The sequence below is a fragment of the Magallana gigas genome, chromosome 1 (genome assembly GCF_963853765.1).
Source record: "Magallana gigas chromosome 1, xbMagGiga1.1, whole genome shotgun sequence".
In the NCBI taxonomy this organism is placed as follows: Eukaryota; Metazoa; Mollusca; class Bivalvia; order Ostreida; family Ostreidae; genus Magallana; species Magallana gigas.
In genome coordinates, this window is record NC_088853.1 from 34,296,467 (window position 1) to 34,316,989 (window position 20,523).

Here is a 20,523-nt window from a genome sequence, read left to right on the forward strand (position 1 = left end):
TAAATGCCCAATAAAATCACATGCAAATGATGGGCAATAATAATGATGGTGCAATGATATCTGATTTAGATGTATGTTAAATGTACATACAATGTTCCTAAAAGTTTGCTAACAAAATGTTGACAATAAAAGTATGTCAAATATACACAAACATCACACATCTACTGTTAAATGTTGTACTTCAAGTCAATACAAAAAATCATAATGTGGGAAGCCTGCAATGTTAATGTCTATAAGCAAAGAGGAAATAGCTGACTAATGGAGGGGTGCTGTTTTGATGATCACACTGCCCTGTAATTCTGCTCGGTGGACACAATGTGTCAAACATCAGGAATGGAACCGCAACTAGTTGTGGTGATGATGGATTTTTTACTGTGCTGTCCTGAATATGGACTTTTTAAATATAACCCTTGCCTCGCCAGGTCCAAAAAAACTCAGAATAAACAGTTTACTTGTTTATTTAATGATGAGACATTAAAGGGTAAAAAACTGAAAAAACAAATAAAAACAACAATCACAATATGCTCATAACAAAATAGATGAATAAATTTCGCAATTACAGATTTAGATTTGACAACATTTTGCATTCGAATTTCCTCTTCACCATGATCACAACGAAAAAATAGTAAACATTAGAAAATTTCACTGAAACATTTCTGAATTTAAGCAGAGCATACATTCACACAATATTATGATAAACTTACTCCATGGGGCCACAAAACAAGTTGCAATTGAGCAATACATAGGACGACCGAGTCGTGAGCCACCAGGCTGACGTTGGCTAAACGTAAACAAAACATGAAACCGTCCCGAAACGGCACAAAATGTTCCGGAAAGTGTCAGCACAGTGCCTGTATTCGGCCGGGAGGAAAACATCTCACCCTACAAGACAAGAACATCAACATTTTGTGGTTTGGAGTAAGGGGAATGTGATGGAAGGACTTTTACCCTCTTTTCGACAATAAGTTAAAGTCTAATCCGCCACCAGATTACCTGGTAGTACACTTGGGTTCAAATGACCTTGGCAATTTGTTCGGAGTTGAACTCATTCATACTATTAAATGCTCCTTATTACGTTGTAAAGTGTTGGTCCCAGGTATGACTATTATTTGGTCAGATATGTTGCCACAATTGTACTGGCACAATGCAAAATCAGCTAGTAAGATTGATGCCACACGCAAAGCTGTAAATCGTGCTGTAAAGCAATTTCTTAGACGAGAGGGGGGTCTGGTCATAAGGCACCCAACAATCACTTTTGCTCAAAAGCAGCTGTTCCGTTATGACGGAACACATCTTATTGAGTTGGGCAATGCAGCACTCCTCAATAGCCATCAGGGGGGCCATGAAACCATGGTGTGTTCATCATCAAACATCACTGTATTCCCAGATGATCAATAAATATTAGTATGTTCAATTTTATTCCTTTATTAAGTGCACTTTCACATTAATTATGCATATGGTAAGGCTTGGTGGGTGAAATATTTTACAGTTTAAGCATACACGTGCATCGCGATTTAGTGGCGGGTGAACTCGTAGAGACAAGTTCATTTGGCGGAATCCGGGCTTTACCACGAAGGAGGATTTCTCTAATGTCTGTCTCGAAACTCTGGGTGATATCCATCCTCAGTGCTGGGGAGGATTCAGGGGTCACTTCATTGGTACATGAAGGACCGGCTTGACCCTTGGTGCCAAGGGCAAGCTTTGGGGGCCTACCCCTGTGGGGTGTGTTATCCCCAGGTGGGTTATACCAGGGGAGGCAGGTAAGAGTTAGGGCCCGATTCAGAACTTGATTTCCTCCTTGGGTTGTGGCAGTCACTCTGGTGGGCACCTAGAGGACTGTTCCCACCACAGTTGCCTGTGGGGGTACTATCGCACCAGTGACCAGGGGAGGTCACCCCTGTAGGTGGGTAGTGTTCCTTGGGTTCCGCCGGTATGGGCTTACTTTGTATTAATAGATTGTGACAAAACTCGCCACTAAATGTTATAACAGTCTTATTATCGGAAATAAAATTTCATGCTTATTTGCTTGTTGTTAATTCTAATATTCGGTGTATCTGGGATTAATTGCATTTATCACCATATTGTGATTGTAACATTTTGTAACTACGGTGATATATGTTCATTTGTTGTTACTTTTGCCAAAATTGTTAATTGATTATTAAAACATGCGAGCAACTTTCATATGATGCGAATAGATACATGTAGCTGTAGGCATTGTCTGCCCCACCCTTTGATTTTTAAATTTGGACTAATGATCAATGCATATATTTATACTATTTATTTTTTGGAAATCATACAATTTTTATTAATATATAAATTAACTCACATACTCAAATTATTAACCGTTTGTAAATATTTCAAAATTATATAATTTCTCATATTTAACATAAATATAAATCAAGTAGGCTAAATAACATCATATTAGAATTAAAAAATTCCGTTTTCCAATCCGTTCCGTTTTGCGTCCCGTGTTTTATATATAGCAAGAACCCATTGAAGTTATCAATCTTAATGTTATATACTCATAGTTTTTTTTATAACTACGTTGTTAAACAACGTAACGTTGGTCCTTGCTGCCACTATGTACTTTATGCATGCCTGATCTATTACATAAGATTTTTCTAAAACATTTCCAAAAGTTACGGTCATTCAATGCTATTACTACTATTCTGTACTATGTATTAATGTATTTCTTTACCCATACACACCACTTGATGGCAAGATCGTTATTTTTCACTTTCAAACAACAATTTGAATACATGATCTAATTAAAAAAATGTTAAATGCTATCATTTTATTTTTAAAACAATTTACATCAGTATTTTTGGTTCGTTTGGATGCCATTTGGGTAAACTAGCGCACCGGAGAATTAGCCAATCAGCGTTACTTATCTATATTTAGATTTGTTTACAAAGAAGAAAGCAAAACTTCTGGGAGCTGCAGCTGCATGAGCAATATTTAACCTAAGAAAAACTCCTTCTCAAACCTAATCAAAGTAGAAACTAACGCACACATCAAGCAACAAAGAGTGTGTGTAAACTACAAGAATTCAGTGTAAGTATAGAGTACATGCATTTGTGAAGCAAACAAATATATTTCTGAGTGACGGTGAATCCGCGATTTTGTATTATACAAGGGCTTCAGCGGATCAGTTTATGTCTGATGAATTCATATTAAAAATACTTTAATTCACATTACGAATTTGAAGTTGTTGAGTACTGAGTTCTTTATTACTTGTTGTATATGTTCATAATGTTAAAAGGGCAGCAAAAACATATTTATTTAGTAAATCACGCCCGCGCCTTGGTTTATGACATTAACCTGGCGGGGCGCGGAAGGGGTTAATGCTTTACACTGTTGTATTTTCTATCAAGACCTCTCGTTTTCGCTATGTTCCCAGGGAACGGCAAACATGAATAAATAATAATTAATATTAATAATTTCTATGTTTTACTGAATTTTCAATAATTGTGTTTTATATGACTTCAGACTAACAATTTTGGATGGCCATGGTTTGAATTTTTTCTGCAGGTCCAGTACCATGTGTACAATAATTCAAATAAATTTAGCTAGGTAGATATTTATCTACATAGCTTTATTAACCTACCTTAAGTAAGTTTATTTATAAACTGTCCCAAGTTATTGCGTCCATCACTTTATGATGATTTTTAAAAAAAAATACACATACAATGTACCTAGCTGTAAAAGAAGTACAGTTGAAATCGATGAAATGCAAAATATAAAGTTACAAGGTATCTTTATGCATTGACAAATTATCCCTTTTCACTCATAAAAGTTTACAGGAAAGAAAAATTTCTATGGAGATTTGTACATGCATCTTTTCTCCATTGGGAAGTACTTGGGACACCTCGCTCAATTTTTCAATGTTATCATCTGGGCTTATTAATGGCTGATGCAATACAAAATCTGTGTAGACTTTCTATTTTGGGATGTGTATTGAAACCTGAAGCAGTAGAGGGGACGTTTCAAAACAGATAATCTGGGCATAAACGGGGTGATTGTTGGACCGAGCACAGATTTAACACATTGCATTTTGATTTTTGTTTAATAAAATCTATTTAAAACGCACACAGTAGGATCCTCCTGCATGGGTGCCTATGTACTCAAATCATTCATCAAAGTTAAACTAAACGTTGCGTGCTCATTCGACATTATGATGTCATATTTCAGACGTAAAACGTTCAAGTTTTGTCTTCGGAAATAGTTGAAGAGAGTTACGTGATTTCGATTTTTTTTTATTTCTTCTTTCGTTGTTCATCAATTTAATTCATATGAATGCCGCAGTAATAAAATTGAATACATGTACCTTATTCAGTATCTAAGAGATCAGTTCCTTGACATTAATTATTTTATTTTCCATCTGATAATTTGATAAGACATACATAGAACAAGTCGTGTTTCTTGATTAAAACACTTTTGAAACTTATCTGGTTTCCTTTTTAATTTCTTTAATTCAAATCACCTTCTATTGAAACACTGGAACTTATTTAATCGAATCTAGGGGCAATAAACATCGATAATTACCAGTCAATCAATGATCGAACTAACCTTTTAAATACAAAATGGCTGCCAATATGGCGGCGCCCAGGGCTGGAAGAAGATTTTTTTGGCCTCAGTACCCCTGATTCAACTTTCATTTTTCACTGATTTTCTTATATATACGTGTTACCATTAATCCTCGCTTTTGCCCGCCTCTTGCTGTGCTCGGTATTAATGGATGAACATAGTTTGAGCATTATGATATTTATTATTATCGAAAAATCAAGCAAAAAATGGTGGAAGCAAAAACTTGGGACAGAGTGTAGCTGCTCAATTATAATAGACATTTGTACAAAAAGTCGCAATTAGATGCAGCAATAATTTCAACTTTTAATTGATCTGAAAACAATTCATGAAAAATTTACTCTTGAAAAATGTTACCCTTTCAGTGCAATTGCAGTCAAAGTTCTCAAAGTTTTAAAGCTATGTATAACTGTTTATGTGTCACCAAACAGCTACTTCATAAATGGAATAACAAAGAAGAACATGTAGTTCTGCACTGTTAACATGATTATTAATTGGTAATAATTTGGCACAATGTAAAAAAATCACTCTTCATTTTAGCTAGGTCTAAACTTTGAAAATTCAAAATGGAAACAAAAACATGACAAGCTTGTTTACTTTTCATAACAAAGATTTGTTAGCTCTGTATCTCGCTTATATGTCAATGAATAACGGTCAAATTTTGGTTGATTACTTAGTATGTATTATTTCTGATGCATTATAAACATTAAAAACAGAAAAATAAATTTTGACCAAAATTGTCATCATGCCCCTTTAAGATAGCTGTGTTTCTCTGGGAATTTTTGTCCCTTATGAACATAAAGTTTTGGCCATATTGAATTTAACAATAAACTGTTAGTGCAACTCTTCTAAAACTGCTGCCCAGAATTGCGTGAAACTTAGTTCCCATTTAGGACATAGTGACTGTGTAGATGTGCATATTACTAGGAAATTTTTATTTCATTATATATCTGGGAATATTAACCCTTTAGAACTTAAATTTTGGCTTTATGTTGAAAAAAAAATGAACAGTTTGTAACGACAAACCCTCTTAAACTGATGCAAGGATTTGCATGAAACTTTGTAGGTATTTAGGACACAGTGTGTATATATTAACATATACTAGGACATATTCCTGATTCCATAATTTTTCTGGGAAATGTGTTCCTTTTGAATTAGGTTTTTGTTTTTGATAAAGAATAGATATGCATATTTGCAGAAATATTTTAGCTGATGCCTTTTAGCTCACTTGAGATAAATGCTTAAGTGACCATTTTTGATCAAAATTTGTTTGTTGTCCGTCATCATGGTAAAGTATTAACATTTTCATTTTATTTTCCCAAACCATTGGGTCAATTTCAATCAAACTTGGTATAAAGCACCATTAGGGGAATAGCTTTCAAGTTGGCCAGTTCACCTTCAAATGGGAAATAATTAGAAAAACATGAAAATAACATGAATGAGGTTAGGCACTTTTGAGAACTACTGTGCTAATTTCAACCAAACTTGGCAGAAAACATCCTGTGGTGATGGGATTGCAGTTTTTTTTTTAAAGGGGAGATATAACTAAGAAAGTGTGAAGATAAAATAAAGAAATTTAATTTTGTTCCCCAGAACCAATTGTACCTAATATAATAACCAAAATTTTTCAGAATCTTCTTTGCTCACCTGAGCTGAAGGCTCAAGTCAGCTGATCTGACCAAAATTTGTCTGTTGTCATGGTCGTTGTCGCAAACTTTACACATTTTCAACTCCTTCGGCAGAACCACTGAGCCAATTTCAACCAAACTTGGCACAAATCATCACTGGGTGAAGAGGATTCAAGTCTGTTAAAAAGAAGGGTCAGGCCCTATTTAAAGGGGAAATAAGGCCACATGAAATTAATTTTTAGATTCTCATCCCCACTCACTTCTCAAAAATGGCCCGCTTCAATGCATTTTACATTATATTGGAAAAAAAAAATTGTGTGAAAAATAAAAATTTGGAAAAAAATTGGGCTCTGTATACAAACAATTCAAAACATTTTAATGGCTGTCTAAACATGTTGAATGTGGATTACCGTTCGATTCTAGTCATGATTGTTATAATAAGGATACAAATGTCTTTGTGCATTAACAGATAAGTTGAAATAAAATGGAAAAAAAACTTAAATTGGGTTTGTGTACTCATATTAGCATTAGCAATAAAAGAATAGAACAGAATTGTTAATTCTAGAACATGAACAATGAAAAAGGTGTTTTATAAAAAATAATAAATAAAATATACCCACCCACCCCATATTTTTAAGGCGTCGAGCTAATGCTTGGCAGCCTTCTAGCGATCGTCTGGATTGGCAATCGTCCAAAAATTCATGCTCTGCACCGCCTTTTAAATGCGCATAAGAAATAAGTTCCATAAAGTATTAAACGTATTACAAGATTTTTTTCCATTTATTCAACTAATTGTGTACAAAAAACCCAACTTTGCCCCCCTGGTTATTGACAACTGATTGCATAAGAATAAATTTGCTTAATCAAGAAATGGCGGATGAATACAATCAGGCCTTAGTGTAAAGATTCACTAAATATTATTTTGGTTTATTGCTTACATATTAATTGAAGACCGTGCCCAATAGAAATAACATTTTAGATGTAAATTTATTTATTATCGGGCACTGTATCCAAAATAAATGTAAGCGATAAGCATATCTAGTAGTTTTGTTGCAAAACATAAACTCGATAATGAAGTTGGTTTGGTCGAGCATTTTAGATAGCACGTGTTGTGGATTTGTTTGTAAACAATCATACCATAGGAAATCTTGTTTCAAACAGGAATTGAAATAAATAAATGTATGTTTTATTATTATAATTAGGGACACACTGTTAATGTATTCAAATTATGAACTTGTGAAAGTTGTTCAAAGACTGTTCGAAGAAGAAAGAAAAAAATTATTTTTGAACTTTGAAATTTCTTCGATTTTTGCAATTATGATGAGTTATTGTATTATAAAAGCACCACTACCTATTTTATAAGAAAATATACTGATTTTGTTTTTAAAGCAGCAGAAAACATAATTCATATAATTTTCTATTGTAAGTCTAATATTATTTGATATGACTATTATAGTACAGATATTCAAATTATTGATATCGTTCTATATAAAAGAAAAAAATGTCAGCTTGACACCTTTGTGACCATTCTGGCCTTTGATTTTCAAATCAGGATGAGATTCTGAATATTAATTTTATTTGGCCTAATTAAGAATTATTTTAAATTTTTGGGTATTTTTCAAAAATCTTAAAAAAATAAAACAAATTAGCCAGAAAAGCTTGAACTTTTGTGAAAGCATCCTCAGGTAGTGTAAATTAATGTTTTTTTTCAAATCATAATCCCCACGAGTAGGGTGGAAGCACCATGGGGGAACAAATTTTCCTAAAAAATATACATGCTATTACACATGTAATTATATGCAAATATTTTGACATTACATGTAGGTTGATTCTCAGTTGTCAACAATTTTTAGGGCTCAGACTGGGTTTCAAGTTTGATAAATTTATGATGAGCAAGAGTTCAACATCTTGATTACTCTAAAGGTCAATATGTGATGTTGCAATGAAATCACTTTATTACAATATGGAATAAATGTTTGATGTCAAATAATAGATCAAAGATAGGATAAAGTAAAACACTACTCAAAATTATAGGCACTGATCCTCATGGCTGACCTGTATTACTTATGTTGTCATAGATTTGCACTTAATTTCCTTGCTTATTGTGCATTTTATGTCAATGACATGTTTATTTCATGTATTATATTGACTTATATATTTTTATGCCCTCCTTCGAAGAAGGGAGGGCATATTGCTTTGCTGCTGTCGGTCTGTCGGTCGGTCCACCAACAGTTTCCGTTCATTTTCTTTGCAGAGGATGAACATATTGAAATGAAGTTTGGTATACAAGTTTATCATAATAATATCTAGTTCAAGTTCAATATTGGGTACGATCGAGCAATTTTCAACAGAGTTATGGCCCTTGGACGTAGAAAAATTCTAGTTTTTTGCAGTTTCCGCTCATTTTCTTAGCAGAAGATGAACATATTGAAATGAAATTTGATATACAGGTTTATCATGATAATATCTATGTCAAGTTCAATATTGGGTACGATCGAGCAATTTTCAACAGAGTTATGGCCCTTGGACTTAGAAAAATTCCAGTTTACGTTCATTTTCTTTGTGGATGTTTCCAAGGCAGGGGGGCATAAGTGTTTCACAAACCTCTCTTGTTTAATATTTTGTTCTTGCTCAAAATTATTGTGTATAGTTTAATAATTTCCTTGTGACCAAGTTACATGGTGATGTAATGTGATTGTCAACACAGGGGGGACCTTTACAGTGAATGTTTTAAACTGTTAAAATGTCTGTGGCTTATATGGGGTTGTTGGGATAGCAAAGACGAAAAAGAAATATGGCAGATAATGCCTATATGGGGTTGTTGGGATAGCAAAGACGAAAAAGAAATATGGCAGATAATGCCTCTTACAAGTAATGTTCAGCTTTAATAAAGTAATTTCATTTTCTGAAATGGTATAGATTAGATTAATTAACTCTTGAGCGCCAGTTTTCTAGTCACATGATTTATCCTTCAATTAGTTTACATGGGTGTGAGTCTGATAATCAAATTGATACTATCTTTAGTTTCATCATGTAAAGAATTGTTGCCATTGTTAAGGCATTGAGCTATACTCATCAGTCTTCAAATGATCGTCCAGTGTGGCTGTTGTCCACATTTTTCTCCTGCATTATACAAAATTATTACCAAAATTTCTGAAATTAATTTTTGGAAAACTGTAGACAAAAAATCACTTTATTAGGATAAATATCTGTGCAAAATTGGTATGGTAACGTAACTCATGAAAGCTAAAAATTAACAACAGGTATGTCCTCCTCATGTTACATGTAACGTTGCATCACATATTCTCTTGTATGCTGTGGAAGTCTGTCCCATTCCTCAATGATGGTGTCAGTCGGCCGCTTAAGATTCTGGGGAGCTTGCTAATGACTGCAAATGTGCTTATCACGTTTATCCCAGAAATACTTAATGGGTGATAAATCTGGAATGTATGGTAGCCATTCAAGGGGATCAATAATTTGAGTCTGCAGATTCGAGCGACATGCGGTATGAGTGTTGTCTTGCTGTTGCATCAGTTGATCAGTTGCTAAACATAGGGCACAACTGTAGAGAGGATGCGGTCACAGTACTGCACTGCGTTCAGATTTCCATTTATTACAACAATGGGGGCATCTTTTGACCATATGGGATGCCTCCCCACAGTCATTCCCCACACTATGGTTGATCCTCCAAAGCGGTCCCTCTCTACCACACATGAGTTAGTGTAGCATTCTTCATGCTTTAACAACCATCTGCGCGTTGTAGAGTAGATATGATGATTCATAAGTGAACAGAACCTTTCTCCACTGCTGATGCTGAAGTGATACAATCCAAATCGCCATAACCAATTGTGATGCACCCTTTTAGCTCACCTGAGCTAAGGGCTCAAATGAGCTTTACTGATCACTTTCTGTCCGGCATCCGTCTATAAACTTTTTACATATTTGACTTCTTCTCCAGAACTACTAGGCCAATTTCAACCAAACTTGGCACAAATTGAAGGGATTTAAGCCCTGTTTTAAGAGGATATAAATAAAATTATAAAAATTTTGTTGGAACTTTTAAAAATCTTAGCCAGGAAAGCTGAAACTTGAGTGGAAGCATCCTCAAGTAGGGTACATTCAAGTTTGTTTAAATCATGATGCCCAGGGAAAGGGTTGGGCCACAATGGGAGGGGGAACAGTCACATTTTTACGTAGGAATATATAATGTAAATATTTAAAATTTTCTCAGAAACCAAACAGCCAGGAAAGCTGAAACTTATGTGGAAGTATCCTCAGATAGGTAGGATTAACTTTATTTAAATCATAATCCCCTTGGTAAGGTGGGGCCACAATTGAGGGGGGGGGGGGTGTCAAATTTTTACATAGGGATATATAGAGAAAAATCTTTCAAATTTTTCCCCTCAAAATTGATTGACCAGAAAATCTGATATTGAAGTGGAAGCATCCTTAGGTAGTGTTGATTCAAGTTTGTTCATGTTGTGATTCCCGGGCGTAGGGTGAGGCCACAATAGGGGGGGGGGGTTGAAATATTTACATAGGAATGTAATATAAATCTTTAAAAATTGTCATTTATGAAACCGATTGGCCAGAAAAGCTGAAACTTGTGTAGATTAGCATCCTCAGGTAAGGTTGATTCAAGTTTTTTGAAATCATGAACCCGGGGGTAGGGTTTGGCCACAATGGGGGGGGGGGGGGGAGAGGGGGGGGGGGGGTAGAGACAAATTTACACATCAGAATATGTTGTGAAAAATCTTTTAAAATCTTCTTCTACGAGCCATTTGCCTAGAAAAGCTGTAAGTGAATGCAGCCTAAGATAGTGTAGATTCAAATTAATTAAAATCATAGTCTGAAGGGTGGGGCCACATTGGGGATCCTGTAAGGAAATCATTTTAATTAATCACAAAAACTGAAATGAAAGTCCATTTAAAACAAAATGGGTTCACTGTTTGTATACAATATTCATGATGTATTTTGCTCTCTATCTATTACCAATACTAGTATAGAATATTAAATAGGGACTCATCATTTGGTAAAAAATTATCAATATGTATGTCCTTTTATCTGTCTGTTCATGAGATCTCTTGTCAGGAGCATATATTCTCTCCCCTTGGCCTAATCTGCCTCATACTTCACTACAAACTGCCTTAGGATAAAGGGTATGCAGTGACATTGATCAAAGAGTGTGTGGTGCCTTTGAATGATGTTTGCAGGTCGAGAGTTAAGGTCACATCTAACAATTCAAAAATTCTTTTTTTATAGCATAACTACTTTCCACTTAGCCCTGTTTAAATCATACATCAGATAATCAGATCTTTTAGGCAAAGGGTGTAAAGTAACCTTGAATCAAGTTGCAAGGTCAAATTTGAAGGTCATAGGATATATTTCTTGCTTTATCTTGCTCTGATTGATGCTATAAAATTGCTTTGATTACGAATGTCAATTATTTGAGCAGGGCCCTTTAAGATGCCCACCATTTCAATGATGTTTAGATTAAAATTGTGTTAAAAAATAATCTTCTTTTAAGCTTTTGCAGGATTTTAAAATGTTTATTGTCTGTGTTTTTTAGATGCCAAAGAGAAAGCTTAAGGGCAAGAGTGAGAGGGCAAGTCGCCTTAAATACAGGCAGAGAATGAGAGAAGCAAGGCAGCAAAAGCAGATCCCTTCAGACGAACCAAATCAGACTCTTGAAAATTCTGCTACCTCTTGCGAAGTAGTAGATGGAGCTGTCTCAGCTCCCCTCGGTTATTATCCGGGGCAGGTTTCCATGGGGTTTCCTCTGAAGGAAGAAAAACCCCTGGCCAGGATGCAGGCCTCTCTTCGCGAGAGAATGCATCCAAATGCCCTGAGTTCTGCATCTTCTCAGGGAAGTCGTCTGTGTGCCCAAAACGGCGGCATGGCACCGTCCCCTGACTCCCCACCGTGGGTTTGTACCTCACCGAGGGTACCTGAGCCGGACACTGTGCACGTGTCCGGCTCAGCAGGTCAGGCGCAGCTGGGTATGTCATCCTCCTTTAGTGGGGATGAGTCCAGCAGGATACAAATTGATGCACCCAGAAACTTGACGAGAACTAAAAAGAATTCTGAAAGGAAATTATGTAATGATCCTGTATACATGAGAAATGAATGTGATGATGATGATGATGATGAATTTGATGATGATAATGATGATGGAACCAACAGCAATAGCATGTCAACAACAAATAAGGTATGTTTTTCTGTTCAAGCGTCTTATCATCAAGCAGACATCATTTTTGGGGAAAATGCTGGAACGCAGTGTGTAGCAAACTGTCTTGCAGCAGTGGCATTTCAAAGGATTAAGGATAGTAAATGGTGGGATAGAAAAGACATGAACACTGTTTTATTTACAGGAAATGAGTTATATACTTACTTACAACGCAGTTCAACAATTGTTAGTAGATACCTTTTGGTACATGAATTACCTCAGTTTTTTGAGTGTTTCAGTCAGACATTTGAGTTCAAAGCAAATGAGTCATTGCCTAGTTTGATCAATTTATCTAGAAATGAACCTCAATATGATGAGTTCAATGCATATCCACTTATAGAGGCTCTTCAGATTGCTCTTTCTGACACAGATGGATGCTTTGTTTGTTTTGGCGGAAATACATTTTTAATAAGGAAGAGAAATGAAGAGTACTTTACTTTTGATTCCAATTCTAGATCTACAGAGGGATATATGAGTGAAAGTGGAAAGAGTACACGGGTTCTGTACAGGACAATTCATGAATTATTTAATCATATTGTGATTTTAGCCAGTTCGATGGGGTATTCTGAAACAGTGCAATGTGAAATTACTGGAGTGCAATGCTCATTAACACAATTTCAGTGTAGGGAAATATCTGTTCAAAGGCAGCAACACAAAGAGTCTGTAAGTGTTATGGAAAATGCAAATGCTACAGAAGTACATGAAGAAGAAAATTGCAATGCCACAACAAACACTCATTTTCCATACATAATGACATTGAGTATGTTTGCAGTGAAAATAACAGTTTAAATTTTATGCCTCTATCAGGTGTAAAGAAACGGCAGTTGTGCGAGACATTTGGAATATTTTGTTCATTTGTTGACAATTCAGAAGACGTGGCGGCTGAGATAATAAATATGGAAAAGCCAGTCGGGGTGAAAGATATAGATCAGGATGGAAATTGTTTGTTTAAGGCAATTTCGTTTAGTTTGACAGAATCTCAAGACTTTCATGAAGTTATTCGTTCAGCGGTTTGTCATCATTTACTTCAGAACCAATTGCGTTTTAGACCATTTTTAAGACATGAAGAAGACTCTGTTGAGAACCATATTTCAAACACACATATGATTGAAAATGGAACATGGGCAACTGAAATAGAAATTTTGGGACTTTCTTATTTGCTGAAGACGGATATTTATACATATTCAGACAATCGGTGGGTTGTTTTTTCTGGGCGAATGGTCGATCAACATTTAGATATTGGACAATCAGGGTCAATTTATTTGCGCCATAAGGATCAGAATCAATATGATGTTGTGACAATGGTGTCGAGTAGGTCAACTAATTTACAGCACCATCCTTTGGCACCAAGTTTTGAGGTTGAATTTAACAAAAGGGTAAGAAATCGAGAAAGAATGAGAGCAAAACGCAACATATTCTCTAAAATGCCGAGTGAAGATTTGCTTGCTAAGAAAAAAAAGAGGTATAATAATAATGAGGCATTTATGTCAAAGGTAAAAGAAACCAGTAAAGGGAAGTATCTGAATGACGAGCATTACAGGACAAACTTGATACAGAAAGGTGTGCAGAAATATGCATTGGATGCCGAACATAGAATGAAAATGAAGCAAAAAAGCATTGCAAAGTACCAGACAGATGAGTCGCACAAACAGGATGTGAAAAACAAAAGCAAAATTAAGTACAAAGCTGATAACACACACAAAGAGAACGTGAAACGTATGAGTACCCAAAAGTACAAATTAGATGAGATGCATAGACAAAATGTCAAGAAAAGAAGTACAGAAAAATACAAATTAGACGAAGACCACAGAGAAAAAGTTAAAGTTGCAAGCAAAACAAGTTATCATTTGAGTTTAGAGGCTAAACGACTAAAAAAAGAAAAAGTTTCAAAGAAAAGACAAGAACGGATGGAAAAGCTGAAAGGTGAAAGTGAAGTAGTGAATTTGTTTAAAAACACGATCAAACAAGGACCAGAGTACACATGTTGTTGTTGTCATCGTTTGCTGTTTGAAAACCAAGTTCGTGGATGTACACATGAAATGTATACAGAAAACCATCAGGCAAGAAATGTAGCAGATCAGTGTATAGATGACAAATATGTTCACCAGTGTGGCGAATCTTGTACAGACTATTGTCCCAGATCTACTTTGTGGGTGTGTTTTACATGTCACAGAAAAATCATGAGTGGAAAAATACCACAAGAGGCTGCAATCAATAAAATGTCACTTGAGGAAATTCCACCGGAGCTCAGCGATTTGAATTCCCTAGAACAACACCTCATTGCTTTACACATTCCTTTCATGAAAATCATGGCTCTTCCACAAGGTGGTCAAAGAAATGTGCACGGACCTGTAGTGTGCGTTCCGTCAAATATAAAGAAAACAACCAGTTTACCATTGAACGTGAATGAGAATTTGTTACTGAGGGTGAAACTCAAACGGAAGCTATCATACAAAGGTTACTTCGAATACCAGTTCGTAAGTTCACGACACATTAAGGCTGCTCTTGAATTTTTGAAAGAAAACAATAAATGGTACCAAGACGTTTCTATTAACAGTAATTGGACTGACAATGACGATCACTGTTTGATGAGCGATACTTTTGAAACTTATGAATGCGAACAGGAAATCCCGGAAATTGAGAAAAATCACAACCAGGAAGTCGTATCTGATACATGCTTACAGCCTGTCGACATAGCACAAGAAGTCCTTGATCATTACTTCGATGATGTCTATAATATTGCACCAGGTGAAGGACAAAACCCTGTTAGGATGTTGCAAGAAGAAGGAAATGAAGCAAAGTCATTCCCACATTTATTTCCATCTGGCAGATTCTCATGGAATGAAGATAGGGATGAAAGAATAACACTTTCTAGATATTTCAACAACAGACTTATGAATACAGACAATAGATTTGCAAAGGACACGAATTACATATTTTTTGCGCAATTTATGTCCGAATTAAAACAGGTGATAGAGAAAACACAGATATCAATACGCAAGTCTTTGTCAAAAAGTAACGATGGAAAATTGGTGACATCAGACATGCTACAAGATCCAAGCATCCTCTCAAAACTTCTCAAAAATGACGAAGCCTTGCGATTCATGCAACCAATAAGAGGAACACCTGCGTACTGGTCTACAACACAGAAAGATCTTTTTGCAATGCTGAGACAATTGGGAATCCCAACATGGTTTTGTTCTTTTTCGGCTGCTGAATTCAGATGGAATGAAATAGTGGGTTGCATTTTGCATCATGAGGATGACAATAGAAATCCATCTGATTTAGACTGGTCTGAAAAGAGTGAAATTCTTAGAAGAAATCCGGTAACGGTTGCCAGAATGTTTGAACACAGATTTCATGTATTCCAAAAAGAAGTCATTCTGGCACCGGCTAATCCCATTGGAAGTGTTGTGGACTACTTTGTAAGAGTTGAATTCCAACAAAGGGGTTCCCCACATATGCATTGCTTATATTGGGTTGAAGACGCACCAAAATTTGGTGAAGATAGCGAGGAACGTGTATGTGATTTCATTGACAAGTATGTGTCATGTTCCCTACCAAACGAAGATGATGAACAAGAACTAAGACAGACTGCGTTAAGTGTTCAACAACATAGCAAAAATCACACTAAATCGTGTCGAAAAAAGGGAACAGAATGCAGGTTTAACTTTCCAAGACCTCCATCAGAAAGAACTTTTATCGCTGAACAATGTGAAGAAGATGCAGAGAGTATTGACACCAATTTGCAAATGAACACATCACAAGCTAAGGATACTTTACTTAAGGTGTGGAATAAAGTTCTTGATGATAATAGCGAAACTCAAACAGCTGAAGAGATATTAGCAGAATTATCTTTGTCGCAAGAGAATTATGAGAAAGCACATAGAGTACTAACACCAAGAACAACAACTATTTTAAAGAGAGACCCAAAGGAAATGTGGACAAATCAATACAACGAATGTCTCCTCAAATGCTGGGATGCCAACATGGACATTCAGTATGTTCTTGACCCATTTAGTTGTATTGTGTACATTATTTCGTACATCTCGAAATCAGAACGAGAAATGGGCATGTTATTAAAACAAACGAAAATTGAGGCAACTGAAGGAAATCTTAGTGCAAAGCAAACTATAAAGAAAATTGGATCAGCTTATTTAAACTACAGAGAAGTCAGTGCACAAGAGGCTGTGTACAGAGTATGCAATTTAAAAATGAAAGAGTGCTCAAGGAAAGTAGTGTTTATTCCTGTTGGGGAAAATCCAACTCGCTTAAGCAAACCGCTTTCACAACTGAAAAGAAAACGAAGATCACAGTCGGACGAATGTGAAGGTGATGAAGACGAGGAAGACATTTGGATGACGAATATTGTAGAAAGATATGAAAATCGACCACAAACTGACTTTTTTAATCAGATGTGTCTTGCAGTGTTCTGCTCCGAATTCAGGGTACTTGCAAAATCTCAAATTCCACAGGGTGAAAAAGAAGGAGTATACGAATTGCAAAATGGAAAAGGTTATATCCAAAAAAGAACAAGAGGTAAACCAGATGTCATAAGATACCCACGATTCAATGCTGAAAGTGCTCCAGAAAAGTATTTTCAATCAATACTTCAGCTGTTTTTGCCTTATATTAATCAAAGGCAACTGAAACCACAAAGTTTTGATCTCTATGAGTCATTTTATAACAATGGGTTTGTCAGAGTAGGTACCGATTTGCAAGCAGTGAAGGATATAGTCAATGAGCATCGAAATCAGTTTTCGAAAGACGAGGAAGCAATTGAAAATGCTGCAGAATTATTTGAAATAATTGGTGAGCCTGAAGATGCATGGACAAGTCTTTGTCCCGATACTGAAATGAAGCGTGAAGAGTGTTTAATTCAGAAGTCAATATTGGACTCCAAAGACACCAAACTAAAGGAAGTAACTGAAGAAGTTGAAAGAGAAGATTCCTCAAATGTTATATATCACATCAGGGAAGCTTCAAGTTCAAGACAAGAGATGCTTCCTTTTACTGCAAAGCTTAAATGATAAACAGAAAGAGGTCTTTTATTCAGTGCGCGAATGGTGTCTGAAGAAAATCTTTCAAGAAAATCCAGAACCATTCCATATTTTTATAACGGGTGGAGCAGGAAAAAAAGTCACTTGATTAAAGCGATTCATTTTGAAGCCTCAAGACTTCTTGGAAAGACATTGCCTATACCCAACGCCATATCAATTCTTCTAACTGCTTTCACTGGAACGGCTGCATTTAACATTGGAGGAAGCACAATTCACCACGTTTTCTCGTTGAATAAAGCATTACCCATTCCATATGAACCGTTAAAGGAGCAAACTTTAAATGCAATAAGGTCCAAATTAGAAAATGTACAAATCTTGATCATAGATGAAGTATCCATGGTCTTTAAACGTCTGATGTATTACATACATGAACGACTCGTCCAAATTAAAAAATGCAAGCAACCATTTGGTGGTATTTCGGTCATTGCTGTAGGTGATTTCTACCAGCTCCCCCCTGTAAAGCAACGAAAAGACGAACGATTGTATCGGGTAAATGACACATACCCTGTTGACTACTGGTTAGACTTCTTCAACATCATTGAGCTAGATGAAATAATGCGTCAGAGGGAGGACGTTGAATTTGCTACCGTTTTGAATTATTTGCGTGTTAGAACAATTGATGAACAAATATCGAATGAAGCTCTGACAGTATTGCGAGATTGCATCAGGGAAGGTCCAGACGACGTGTTGCACGTTTATTCTACAAACGACGAGGTAAACAATTTCAATCTCGGAAAGTTGCAAACATGCTGTGCAGATTTTGTAGAGGTAGATGCAGAGGATTACCAGAAAGACAAGACAACGGGAAGGTTAAAATTACGTGAAAAACCACTGATAGCAACAAAAACAGATGGGCTGTCATCTTCACTGCTTTTAGCTGTGAATGCAAGGGTTATGCTTACAAGAAATGTTAATGTCGAAGATGGACTTGTAAATGGTGCAATGGGTTATGTATCGCACTTTGAGTTTGGAGGAGATCAGAGAAAAAACATTATAGGAGTTGGGGTGACATTTGACAGTAAAGAAATCGGTAAACTGCGTGGAACAATGACCCCAAACGGAAATAGAATCGTTATACAAAGAATTCAGGAAGAAATCAAGGAAAAGAGTACCAAAAACGTTGTTCGACACCAATTTCCACTAAAACTGTCATGGGCATGCACAGCACACAAAGTGCAAGGAATGACAACAGACAAGATAGTGGTCAATTTGTATCGTACTTTTGCTGCTGGTCAGGCATATGTAGCCATTAGTAGAGTGACTTCAAAGGATGGGTTATTTATAGAGACCGCAGATGAAGATAAGCTTAAGAAGAAAATTTACGCTGATCCAGATGTTAAAACATCATTGAGCATCATGCAAAGATTCGTACCAAGCGGAGTTGGTGAAATTGGACAAATACAGACTGAAGAATGCAAAACGATTCTTGTACTAAATGTACAAAGTCTAAGAGCACATATACAAGACATCAAATCAGACAACAGACTGACCAATACAGATCTGATATGTTTAACAGAGACATGGCTCAGAAACCAGGAAGATTTGTCAGAATTTGAAATTCCAGGCTTCAACTTTCACAGCTTTTCAAGAGGAATGTGTTATGATGATTCATCAACCAGTTTTAGTAAATTAAGCCAAGCCAGAGGCGGAGGAATAGGTGTGTTCCAAAGGAAAGAGGAAAATATAAGAGTTCATGAACTTCCCTTAAAGAATATTGAGGCAATGGCACTAGAGCTTTGCAAAGAGAACGTCATTATAATTGTGATATACAGACCAGGCAACATTAACGTTAGCTTTTTTCTAGATGCCCTACATAATGTTATAATTGGTTTTCAAGCACGTGGATTTCAGTGTGTTTTAGTTGGAGATTTCAACGAAGATGCCAGATCGAAAGGACCAATTACGAGTTATCTACAGTCAAAGGGATTTGAACAAAGAGTTGATTTTTCCACAACTGAAGGAGGGACAATCCTAGATCATATTTATGTTACTAAAGGCATGTCCGTTAAAGTTGTGAAAGTTCCTGTTTACTTCAGTTATCATGATGCTATCAAAATTTACTTGCAACGTATTACATCCATAATCGAGCAATCAATTGGAACGTAGTCAATTGTTGGTCCATATAATTAATTCAGTATAGTTTTTCGAAATCTGATTATTTTTATTTCCCTTTGCTCAGTTTAAAAAAAAAGTACCAATGGGAAGGATACTTTTTGTTTTCGTTAGTTAATGACATTTCATACAAAATATTTCTTTTTCAAGGCAAATCAACAAGCTGTGCAGTCTGTTTACATGTAAACGGAAAACACGTTAGACTTTTAAAAGCGATATATTTGGGGGAAAAAAGGCCATACATCGTTTAAATTCTATATTAGCTGTTGGGACCTAAGTAACATTACCTCCAAATTTCTTGTTAAAAAAACGCATTTTTATTAAAATACAATACTAGTATCGAGAACTATGCGCGGTGACTTAACATATTTCAAATTATTGTTTGCTTTTAGATATTTAAAATTGTACATTTAAAGGAGCATGGTCACGATTTTGGTCAAATTCAATTTTACTGTTTTATTATTTACAATGCTTAAGGAATGTATTTCTAATAATCATGTGAAATTTGAGAGTCAGACGTAGAGTTTTGAGCCAGATCCAATTCTCTGTCATGTAAACAAGGCTCGTGCCCTGTTTTTGTTTACGTAGGTTGAATATAACAGTAAAATATCTTTTTCAAGCTGATTTGTCTATCTTCTTTCTCATTTTAAGCATAAATAATTTTGTTAAGATATATAGAACAAAAGTGGTAGATAATTATAAGTTCTTTCCAACGAAATCAAGAAAAAGGGGCTGGCCCCTTTTATTAGGTGCCAAGAGACTCGTAAACTCTATTACAAATAACTTAAAAACGATAAAGATATTGTAATCCATTATAGAAGCAAAGTTGTTGATGATACCAATATCTATTAAAAAAGATCATTGCCACGCCCCTTTATTTCGTAATTAGGGATTTTTAGGGGCCAAAGTACAT

The 20,523-nt window shown here is 35.7% G+C and overlaps 1 protein-coding gene across 1 annotated transcript; it reads left to right on the forward strand.

The window, feature by feature from the left end:
* Positions 1-798: 798 nt before the first annotated feature.
* On the forward strand, positions 799-19,473 carry LOC105319297 (uncharacterized). Its single transcript, XM_066085995.1, has 5 exons — positions 799-918; positions 11,782-12,420; positions 13,932-16,977; positions 17,932-19,217; positions 19,360-19,473. The coding sequence occupies exons 1-5, from the start codon at positions 799-801 to the stop codon at positions 19,471-19,473; spliced, it is 5,205 nt and encodes a 1,734-aa protein (XP_065942067.1).
* The last annotated feature ends 1,050 nt before the right edge of the window (positions 19,474-20,523 follow it).